Here is an 11,898-nt window from a genome sequence, read left to right as displayed (position 1 = left end):
TTTTTTTTTTTTTTTTTTTTTTTTGGCGGTACACGGGCCTCTCACTGTTGTGGCCTCTCCCATTGTGGACCGCAGGCTCAGCGGCCATGGCTCACGGGCCCAGTCGCTCCGCGGCATGTGGGATCTTCCCGGACCAGGGCACGAACCCATGTCCCCTGCATCGGTAGGCGGACTCTCAACCACCGCACCACCAGGGAAGCCCTCATTCTTACTTTTCTGCTCACATGACACCCTAGAAATGTCTTTCCTCGCCATCTTACCTAAAGTGGTACCTTTTTGCTCACATGATGCCCTAGAAATGTCTTTCCTTGCCATCCTATCTGAAGTGGCTTACTCTAGTTCTGTCTAACTCATCACTGTGTCTCACTTGTTCATTGTGGTAACCAAGTGCCTACCCAGCACTTGCTTCAGTTAAATATATGCCAAATGAACAATTCTCTCTTTGACATAATTATCCCCATTATAAAATGGTAGCATGCGAATTTAGATGGTGAGAGGGGACCTTATTTTGGTAAATTATTAGACAGAGTGATTCTGTCTCTCCCCACCCTGTGCAGATAGTTCATTTAGCTCCTCATAGGGTGAATTCACCTCCATTGAAAATGTAGTTACCACAAACATTATCTTCAGGGGTTACAAAGGAAACATCATATGATACTGTGTTTTTTATGTAATTACATTTTTAATGTAGAGGAAGCCCCCGAAAAATGGGTTCTTGTATGGTAAAGCACTGTACTAGGGTACTAGTTGGTAGCAGAGCTGTGCTCTTCTGGTTACTCTTCCAATGCACTTTCTTCTGCATTGTAAACTACTTTATAATGTCTTCATGCTTTAAAGAAAATAATGTTAACCCATTCGAATTGATAAAATTCCAGCTTTATTTTTCTGTAGATGAAGCACTGCCAGCATGCTAATGCTGAACGTCCTACTACTGCTCGGATCTCGTCTGTGCAGTTCCATCCTCGTGCACAGGTTGTGATGGTCGCTGGACTAGATAATGCTGTATCGCTATTTCAGGTATGCTTTTTTTTTTTTTTTTTTTTTTAATGCTGCTCTTGAATGGAATTGATGGTTTGGCCTCTCTGAGGCTTTCCCTGCAGCGGCCGGAAGAAGGATGCTAACTGCTTCCCTTCTGCAGGATCTCTTTGCGGTACGCGGGCCTCTCACTGTTGTGGCCTCTCCCGTTGCGGAGCACAGGCTCCTGACGCGCAGGCTCAGTGGCCATGGCTCACGGGCCTAGCCACTGCACGGCATGTGGGATCTTCCCGGACCGGGGCACGAACCCACGTCTCCTGCATCAGCAGGCGGACTCTCAACCACTGCGCCACCAGGGAAACCCTCATTCTTACTTTTCTGCTCACATGACGCCCTAGAAATGTCTTTCCTTGCCATCTTACCTAAAGTGGCACCTTTCTGCTCACATGATGCCCTAGAAATGTCTTTCCAGGGAAAGACACTGCGCCACCAGGCAAGCCCCAGGTATGCATTTTTAAATGAAGACTTGTAGGGACTTTCCTGGTGGCACAGTGGTTAAGAATCCGCCTGCCAATGGAGGGGACACGGGTTTGATCCCTGGTCCCGGAAGATCCTACATGCCGCAGAGCAGCTAAGCCTGTGCACCACAACTACTGAGCCTGTGCTCTAGAGCCCGTGAGCCACAACTACTGAGTCCACGTGCCACAACTACTGAAACCCATGTGCCTAGAGCCCATGCTCTGCAACAAGAGAAGCCACCACAATGAGAAGCCCGTGCACTGCAATGAAGAGTAGCCCCCACTCGCTGCAGCTAGAGAAAGTCAGTGTGCAGCAACGAAGACCCACCGCAGCCAAAAATAAATAAATAAATTTTAATAAAAAGACTTGTAGTGAAAAGTGTTTACAATCAGCTTACATGGTCTGTGGAAATAATCAAAAGGAATATTTTGTACTTCCTTATAGGTTGATGGAAAAACAAATCCTAAAATTCAGAGCATCTATTTGGAAAAGTTTCCAATCTTTAAAGCTTGTTTTAGTGCTAATGGAGAAGAGGTTTTAGCCACGAGTACTCACAGCAAGGTTCTTTATGTCTATGATATGCTGGCTGGGAAGCTAATTCCTGTGCATCAAGTAAGAGGTAAGGTTTCTAGTGAACATATAGCTGACCTGCACCTCCCTCCCCCCCAGCCCATAGTTGAGTTTGTTTAACAGTATTTACAACCACTTTTTTTCCTCCCCATAGAATTATTAAAAATAAGGATTTCTTTGGTTTTAGTATTTGGAAAATGTCGTGTTGTTGAGATAACATGTTTGAATGAAAAAGTGAACTGACTTTTTACTGAGTACCTACGGGAAGAAAATCATAATTTGCAAATATATATTCCCCTAGACCAGAAAAGCAGTTGCAAATACTTGGCTGTAAAATTAGCAGTTGCTGCAGCAGAAAGAACATGAGCCTGGGAGCTAGAAGACCTGGGTTCTACTTCCTTGGACAAATTATTTCACTCCTCTGATCTGAAATTTGGGTGCCCTCCAGTTCTTCTGCTGTTTGTTATAATACAATTTTGGTTTACGTTTAAAGGAAATAGAGCACTGCTTTTGGAATCTGTAATGTATTTTGAAGAATGAACTACTTAAATAATACATCTTTTTTTATCATATGAAAATTTATCTTTCCTCTGCCTTATCTCTTCTTCTACATTCTCCTACTCCCATTACCTCAAAAATATAATGACCTTCATGAATCCTTTGGGAACTAAAGTCCTTGTAATGAAGTTGGTTGGATTAACATTATAAATCTTGGGAGGTGTTATTGTCATATGCTACAGCTTGCTGGCAGTCTCCCTGTTAAATTGCACATATGTGGGGCTGTAAAGGTTACAGGTTGCTCTGTACAGCCTTTTTTCTGCTAGTGGTTAAAAGTGAGTAAGGCCAACTTTAGAAACATTTATGAAGTTTATTTTCAGTGTTCCCGGTCTTGCCTTTCCTGTGTTCCTGACACTTTCAGTGATTCTTTCCAAGGGTTTTTTTTTTTTTCCCCCCCCGGTTGCGGAGCACAGGCTCCGGACGCGCAGGCTCCAGACGTGCAGGCTCAGCGGCCATGGCTCACGGGCCCAGCCGCTCTGCGGCATGTGGGATCTTCCCGGACCAGGGCACGAACCCGTGTCCCCTGCATTGGCAGGCGGACTCTCAGTCACTGCGCCACCAGGGAAGCCCTCCAAGGGGGGTTTTAATTTATCTATTTATGCTTTAAATCGGTGCTTCTCAAACATTAATGTGCATACGAATCACCTGGGGATCTTGTTAAAATGCAGACTCTGATTCTGTTGTTCTGAGGTGGGCCTGATTCTGCATTTCTAACAAGTTCTCAGATCCTGCTGATGCTACTGGTCCATGGACTTCCCTTTGAGTTGGAAAACCTTAAACTGTCTCCCCATACTGAAATAGAAAACAACATGTAGTAGTTATATCAAAAGGAATGTGCTCTGGTCCTTCCTTGCCTTGCATCCTCTTGGGAAAAGCAAACCAGGGGTGGCTGAGATCCAGTAGTTAGTGATGTGTACTGTGGATCTGCTGGTGTGCAGGGGTGTGTATCTGATCACCGGATTCTTCTAAGACATGGCATTTATCTTTGCCTTTTAATATTTTTCCTTCTCTTTCCTCAATAAGCATAACTTGGAAATAATGATAATTATAATAGTAATGGTAAATCAAATGTATTTCTTCTTGTGGTGTTATGTTATTGAATATAATTCTCAGTCTCTCGTGATTATAAAACAGTATTAATAACTCGAAATTAAGGACAGTAGAACAAGGGAAAATTGCTGACAAGTTAGGATGTGCAAGCCTTACATGTATGTGAGCTCTTGGTTCTTGCAAATGCAAGTCTGAAGAATGAAGAATTCAGAATTGATGCATTCTGAAGAATTCCGCTTTGATGGTTCCTTCCACTAACCTGTCAGGGCTTTTAAAGGTGGGTCCATGGACTCTCAAAATTCAGGGGTCTGTGAAGCTGGATAGGAAAAACATTCCATCTTTATTTTCACTAGTCTCTAAATGAAATTTAGCATTTCCTTTGGTTACGAAAGTTTTAAACAACCATATTTTGAGAAGGGTATCATACACTTCACCAGACTGGCACACAGAAAGGTTAAGAACCACAGATTACTATTTCAAAGTTCAGAAGCAGTTTCTGTTGCATCATTTAGAAGGACAGTTCTTTTATCTATATCTATCCATCTGTGCCGGGTCTTAGTTGTGGCATGTGGGATCTTTGTTGCCGCATGCGAGATCTTCATTGCGGCATGCGGGAATCTTTTAGTTGTGGCGTGTGGACTCTTATTTGTGGCACACGGAATCTAGTTCTCTGACCAGGGATCAAACCCGGGCTGCCTGCATTGGGAGCACCGAGTCTTAACCACTGGACCACCAGGGAAGTCCCTAGAAGGATAGTTCTTTTTTTTTTTTTAAGATTTATTTATTATTTATTTATTTAATTTTATTTTTGGCTGCATCGGGTCTTAGTTGCGGCACATGGGATCTTCATTGAGGCATGTGGGATCTTCTCTTGCGGCCTGCAGGCTTCTCTCTAGACATGGCGTGTGGGGTTTCTCTCTCTAGTTGTGGTGCGTGCGACATGGGCTCCAGAGCACGTGGGCTCTGTAGTTTGCAGCATGCAGGCTCTCTAGTTGAGGTGCCCGAGCTCAGTAGTTGCGGTGCATGGGCTTAGTTGCCCCGAGGCATGTGGAATCTTAGTTCCCTGATCAGGGATCTAACCCCTGTCCCCTGCAGTGCAAGGTGGATTCTTTACCACTGGACCACCAGGGAAGTCCCAGAAGGGCAGTTCTTAAGGGAGCTGTCTTGTTCTAGGAAAACACAAGGAATTTGACCATTTGGGAATTCAGTTAGTTTGTCAGGCAGCCATTTTGATTTATAGGCATATGGTCATTGCTGAGCCTTAGTTTTCTCTTTCTGTAAACTCAAGGGTTCTAAAATATTAAAAGAATTTTTTAGAAGATTGTAACTAAGCACCAGTTCACTTCCCATCCTATGGAATTTGGCTCTATTCTAATTAAATTGGCCATTCTTTTCTTATCTATCAGTTGCTCAGCAGTTGACCTAAAAATCTCATTCCTGGGACTTCCTAGCGGTCCAGTGGTTAAGACTCTGTGCTTCCAATGCAGGGGGCGTGGGTTCGATCCCTGGTCTGGGAACTAAGATCCCACATGCTGTGTGGGGTGACCAAAAAGAAAAAAAAAAAAATCTCGTTCCCTAATCCATAGAAACATTTATACCTGACATCTTTAAAGCTCTGTATCTTCTTTCTCAAGGCCATGTTATAAATTTTGTCGAGCTTCAATTTTTTTTTGTTAGTTTCTGCTTTATAACAAAGTGAATCAGTTATACATATACATATGTTCCCATGTCTCTTCCCTCTTGCTTCTCCCTCCCTCCCACCCTCCGTATCCCACCCCTGTAGGTGGTCACAAAGCACCGAGCTGATCTCCCTGTGCTATGCAGCTGCTTCCCACTAGCTATCTATTTTACGTTTGGTAGTGTATATATGTCCATGCCACTCTCTCACTTTGTCACAGCTTACCCTTCGCCCTCCCCATATCCTCAAGTCCATTCTCCAGTAGGTCTGTGTCTTTATTCCTGTCTTACCCTTAGGTTCTTCTTTTTGATCCACAAAGTTAAGAATTAGACTCCCATTCATCATGGGATGTTTAGTAGGTGGCTAGCAACTAGTTTCTGCATGTTATTGTGTTTTAGCTGTCTCTGTGGCAGTGTATTTTCCTTTTGGTGATGACTTACTTCACTCTGTATGACAGACTCTAGATCTATCCACCTCATTACAAATAGCTCAATTTCGTTTCTTTTTATGGCTGAGTAATATTCCATTGTATATATGTGCCACATCTTCTTTATCCATTCATCCGACGACGGGCACTTAGGTTGTTTCCATCTCCGGGCTATTGTAAATAGAGCTGCAATGAACATTTTGGTACATGACTCTTTCTGAATTCTGGTTTCCTCAGGGTATATACCTAGTAGTGGGATTGCTGGGTCATATGGTAGTTCTATTTGTAGTTTTTTAAGGAACCTCCATACTGTTCTCCATAGTGGCTGAACCAATTCACATTCCCACCAGCAGTGCAAGAGTGTTCCCTTTTCTCCACACCCTCTCCAGCATTTATTGTTTCTAGATTTTTTGATGATGGCCATTCTGACTGGTGTGAGATGATATCTCATTGTAGTTTTGATTTGCATTTCTCTAATGATTAATGATGTTGAGCATTCTTTCATGTGTTTGTTGGCAGTCTGTATATCTTCTTTGGAGAAATGTCTATTTAGGTCTTCTGCCCATTTTTGGATTGGGTTGTTTATTTTTTTGTTATTGAGCTGCATGAGCTGCCTGTAAATTTTAGAGATTAATCCTTTGTCAGTTGATTCATTTGCAAATATTTTCTCCCATTCTGAGGGTTGTCTTTTGGTCTTGTTTATGGTTTCCTTTGCTGTGCAAAAGCTTTGAAGTTTCATTAGGTCCCATTTGTTTACTTTTGTTTTTGTTTCCATTTCTCTAGGAAGTGGGTCAAAATGGATCTTGCTGTGATTTATGTCATAGAGTGTTCTGCCTATGTTTTCCTCTAAGAGTTTGATAGTTTCTGGCCTTACATTTAGGTCTTTAATCCATTTTGAGCTTATTTTTGTGTATGGTGTTAGGGAGTGATCTAATCTCATACTTTTACATGTACCTGTCCAGTTTTCCCAGCACCACTTATCGAAGAGGCTGTCCTTTCTCCACTGTACATTCCTGCCTCCTTTATCAAAGATAAGGTGACCATATGTGCGTGGGTTTATCTCTGGGCTTTCTATCCTGTTCCATTGATCTATCTTTCTGTTTTTGTGCCAATACCATACTGTCTTGATTACTGTAGCTTTGTAGTATAGTCTGAAGTCAGGCAGCCTGATTCCTCCAGCTCCGTTTTTCAAGATTGATTTGGCTATTCGGGGTCTTTTGTGTTTCCATACACATTGTGAAATTTTTTGTTTTAGTTCTGTGAAAAATGCCAGTGGTAGTTTGATAGGGATTGCATTGAATCTGTAGATTGCTTTGAGTAGTAGAGTCATTTTCACAATGTTGATTCTCCCAATCCAAGAACATGGTATATCTCTCCATCTATTTGTATCATCTTTAATTTCTTTCATCAGTGTCTTATAATTTTCTGCATACAGGTCTTTTGTCTCCTTAGGTAGGTTTATTCCTAGATATTTTATTCTTTTTGTTGCAATGGTAAATGGGAGTGTTTTCTTAATTTCACTTTCAGATTTTTCATCATTAGTGTATAGGAATGCCAGAGATCTTTTTTTTTTTTTTTTTTTTGGGCCAGCTGCTGTCGGGCAGGAGAATGCCAGAGATTTTTGTGCATTAATTTTGTATCCTGCTACTTTACCAAATTCATTGATTAGCTCTAGTAGTTTTCTGGTAGCATCTTTAGGATTCTCTATGTATAGTATCATGTCATCTGCAAACAGTGACAACTTTACTTCTTCTTTATCAACTCTTGAATACACTACTGACACGTGGTTTTGTTTTGTTTTTTCTTTTTGATCCACAAAGTTAAGAATTAGACTCCCATTCATCATGGGATGTTTAGTAGGTGGCTAGAACTAGTTTCTGCATGTTATTGTGTTTTAGCTGTCTCTGTGGCAGTGTATTTTCCTTTTGGTGATGAACGTTTTGACAGAGAAGTATAATTTATCCTTTTAGTTACTTACAGGTATTACTGTTTACATTTGGAAAATTAGTCGATAAGTTTACTGGTTGGAGAGCTGGCTCTCAGGCCTGTAATTAGTATGGTGAATGTTAACCAAGACAAAGAACAGAAGTTTGCTAAGCGTTTCGTAGTGACCTTGTATTTCGGTCATACTCAATGATGCATGGGGTCAGACTTATTCAGAGTCTGAGCCCATGTTTTATTTAAGGCACTTAAAAAGTAAGAAACTCTCAGTTGTCAGTGAAAGCTTTACTGCAAACCATTAATCCTTATTGATTCATCTCCTTTCTTAGGTTTGAAGGAGAAGATAGTGAGGAGCTTCGAAGTCTCCCCAGATGGGTCCTTTTTGCTTATAAATGGTGTTGCTGGATATTTTCACTTGCTGTCAATGAAGGTGAACCATTATTAGCTGTTGCTTGTTCTTCTAGGGTAAGACATTAGTGTAGGGATGGTCTTGAACCATAACTCCTGGTGTCCTTAAATCTGCATCTCAAGTAGAGGAACATATTGAGACTTGGGGAGAAGTTGTGGGCGGTTCGGGAAGAATTTTTTTTTTGAGGGTAGGGAAAAAGAAAGTTGAGTAGGTGCTACGAACTAGAGAACTAGATTGCTTGTATTCTGCACATTGTGATTCTTCTTTGCAGTGCCTAACAATTTGATAAATAATATTTATTGTTCTTCTAGACTAAAGAGCTAATTGGTAGTATGAAAATTAATGGAAGGATTGCAGCATCCACATTCTCTTCAGATAGTAAGAAAGTATATGCATCTTCAGGTAAGTTAAGTTAATGACAAGATGATCCAAAGCTTCTTTGAAGCTTTGGGTGTGTTTAAATACCAACTTTAACCAAAACTGTGTTTGATTTTAGACTTTTTTGTGTTAGTAAGAAAATCATTTTTATTTTTACAATTCATTTTTCATTGCTGTTTGCCTTATTTACTAACTAGTAATGGTGAAGGGTTAACCACTTAACATGCACTGTTTGAGGAAAAGATGGGAAGAAAATGCATTTTATTTAATTAATTAGTTAATTTTTGACTATGTTGGGTCTTCGTTGCCGCGCGGGCTTTCTGTAGTTGCGGCGAGCGGGGGCTGCTCTTCGTTGCAGTGCGTGGGCTTCTCACTGCAGTGGCTTCTCTTGTTGCAGAGCACAGGCTCTAGGTGCGTGGGCTTCAGTAATTGTGGCATGCGAACTCAGTAGTTGTGGCTTGCGGGCTCTAGAGCACAGGCTCAGTAGTTTTTGGTGCATGGGCTTAGTTGCTCTGTGGCATGTGTGATCTTCCCAGACCAGGGATCAAACCCGTGTCTCCTGCGTTGGCAGGCGGATTCTTAACCACTGCACCATCAGGGAAGTTCCCAGAAAATGCATTTTAAAAGATGATTTATTCTGAGACTTTCTTACTTTCTTTTTGAAAGTTACTTAGAATCATCACTTCTTTTAGCCTCTTTTGACTTGGATAATGTTTGGAATTTTATTCATTATTGACTGAAAACAATTCTGATCTCATCCTGACATTTCTTTAGTACTACCAACCAACGCTTTATCATTCCTGACAGTGTCTAATCTTGTGCTTTTCTGCTGGCCTTTCTGACTGTCCTGTGACTCTTACGCCTTTTCCTAAAGGATCTTGGGGACCATCACAAGCTCAGCGTAGCTCATGCTGTTTGGTAGTGGGAGGCATTAGAGTGGTTCTGCCAGTGGAGTATTATTCTTCAATCTATTCAAAAACTTTTTTTAAAAAAAGGATTAAGTTTAGCATTAACTTTAATTTTTGTTTTGGTTTTGGCCCAGAATCAGACTTTCACAAGGTTAAGTTACTTACATTTGTATGTTTTTAATCCAATAATATAAGAATGTCAGCAGCATATATAGTCTCTCTTAATTAACATGCTAGGTTCTATGAGGGGTAAGGAATAAACATTGGTTCAGAGAAATAATGTTCCTAATGAAATGGCCCTTGGATCCTGGGAGAGTCAGAGTTGGGGAGAAGAGTTGAAGGGTCAGCACAGATACTGAGATTTGGTTATATGAATTGGATATAGATGTTAAATATTGACAAATTAGGTTAGTACCATGGAGGTCTAATTTACCATAAGAAGAAAGGTCCTAAAATCAGAGGAGGAGTAATCAGAAAGTTGAGCCTTGGTAAGTTAGGGGTTGCTTATATTTTGATTGGTGTTCTCCCCCCTCCCCTTCCTCCTTTCCTTCTTCTGTAAGGAGTGATTTATGTGATTGGCATCATATTGTTCATATTTATTGTTTTATATATATAAGGAATATTTTGATAGAAGGAGTGTTGAAGAAAGAATTTACCTTTTATCTTTTCAGCCGAACCAGTTTTTTCTTTTTGTTTTCTCTTGGATTAATTATTGCTTCTTAAGTCAACATCAACTTATGACCATCTAATACACTTGCTTTCTAGATGGTCTTCCTGCCCTTGATCCCTTCCGTTACCATTTTAGTCTGTTGCTAGCTAGGCTGATCTTTAAACCCTTTCCTTTATTGTACCATTACCCTACGGACAGACATAAAGTTTTTAAAATTTGAGCCTATTAAATTTTTTCTAAATACATATTTTACTTCTACCTAACCTAAACCCTTATGCCAGCCTGGGAAATTTTGTTTCTTAATGAAATAGTTGAAACAGTGAGATTCATTGAATTCTCATTGGAAGGATAATAGTATAGAAGGGTGAACGTTAGAGCAATATCCACATAAAAGAAAGATGAAATACATGAGTGAGGAGCCACCTTTGAGTTGGGTATAGGGTCATTATACACATCTATAATGGGTGTGAGGAAGGGGGTGATCATCAATATTGAGTGTATAGGAGAGAGAAAAAAGGAGGACTGATTTTGGCAATTAGATGGCCATTTCTATCATGAAAATATTTGTGTTCTCATCAGACTTAATATCCTTTATCTTTCACACATTCTCCCTTCTCTAAACTATTTGTGCTTATTATAGTAAATTATCCATACCTCCTTAATTAAATTATAAATTCCTTTTGGTCTGGATCAGTTCATTGTTCATTTCCTCCTCTGTCGTCAACTTCATCATCAGTTTGGTATCTAAATCACCTAGCCTTACATGTTAGGTACTCTGATACCTCTTGATAGATGTTGGAAAACCTTTGCTCGTGGGTTTTTTGTTTTTTCAAATTTTGCGCCAATAATTTATCTGAGTGAAATGTAGAAACTTTTTCTGAAAGTTCAACTCAAGCCAAGAGTTTGTGATTTTCACTCTAAACCTAAAGATATTGTTTATTAATGACTAATGAGGATGTAGTTTTCTATATATGAAAATGTATACAAGAAACATTTTTAGGCCAGTTTTCTAGACCTAGGACAATTATAGTATATAGTAGGTCTTTATTTGTAGTATCTTGTACTATTAAAGAGGGACTAAGAATGGTCAGTTCACTTGCCTTTCAACTTTAAAACAAAATGAACCAAACCCGTTTTTTGGCTGTTTCATTCAGGGGATGGAGACGTCTATGTTTGGGATGTGAACTCTAGGAAGTGCCTTAACAGATTTGTTGATGAAGGCAGTTTATATGGATTAAGCATTGCCACATCTAGGAATGGACAGTATGTGGCTTGTGGGTAAGTAAACTGAGGTTCTGGTAACCTTTAATCACCTTTTGCTAATGAGAAAATATTAAAGAATTGAGGGGCTTCCCTGGTGGCGCAGTGGTTAAGAATCCGCCTGCCACTGCAGGGGATATGGGTTCAAGCCCTGGTCTGGGGAGATCCACATGCTGTGAAGCAACTAAGCCCGTGCACCACAAGTGCTGAGCCTGCACTCTAGAGTCCACGAGCCACAACTACTGAAGCGCCTAGAGCCCCTGCTCCTCAACAAGAGAAGTCACCGCAAGGAGAAGCCCGCACACCACAACGAAGAGTAGCCCCCCCTTCTCTTGCAACCAGAGAAAGCCTGTGCGCAGCAACAAAGACCCAACGTAGCCAAAAATAAAATAAATAAATTTATAAAAAGAAAGAAAAAAAAGAATTAAATATACTGAATGGTTCCTAGTAGTTCTGTTTATAAACTAGTAATATCAAATTAATAAACCCAGGTCTTACATTTTATTGTCTTAATGATATTTGTTTATATTTGTGTTTAATAACATTAATGGCAGT

At 40.4% G+C, this 11,898-nt stretch overlaps 1 protein-coding gene across 1 annotated transcript in view; it reads left to right on the top strand.

The window, feature by feature from the left end:
* The window catches only part of UTP18 (UTP18 small subunit processome component), a 37,891-nt gene that overhangs the window by 11,206 nt on the left and 14,787 nt on the right, over positions 1 to 11,898 (top strand). The window contains exons 6-10 of the mRNA XM_007447060.1: positions 892 to 1,017; positions 1,939 to 2,113; positions 8,048 to 8,148; positions 8,439 to 8,529; positions 11,238 to 11,361. Of these exons, the coding sequence (XP_007447122.1) occupies positions 892 to 1,017; positions 1,939 to 2,113; positions 8,048 to 8,148; positions 8,439 to 8,529; positions 11,238 to 11,361 (617 nt within the window). The remainder of the gene's footprint in view (positions 1 to 891; positions 1,018 to 1,938; positions 2,114 to 8,047; positions 8,149 to 8,438; positions 8,530 to 11,237; positions 11,362 to 11,898) is intronic.

This window comes from Lipotes vexillifer, unplaced genomic scaffold (genome assembly GCF_000442215.2).
Source record: "Lipotes vexillifer unplaced genomic scaffold, Lipotes_vexillifer_v1.1 scaffold704, whole genome shotgun sequence".
Taxonomy (NCBI): Eukaryota; Metazoa; Chordata; class Mammalia; order Artiodactyla; family Lipotidae; genus Lipotes; species Lipotes vexillifer.
This window is presented reverse-complemented; position numbering and strand designations above follow the sequence as displayed.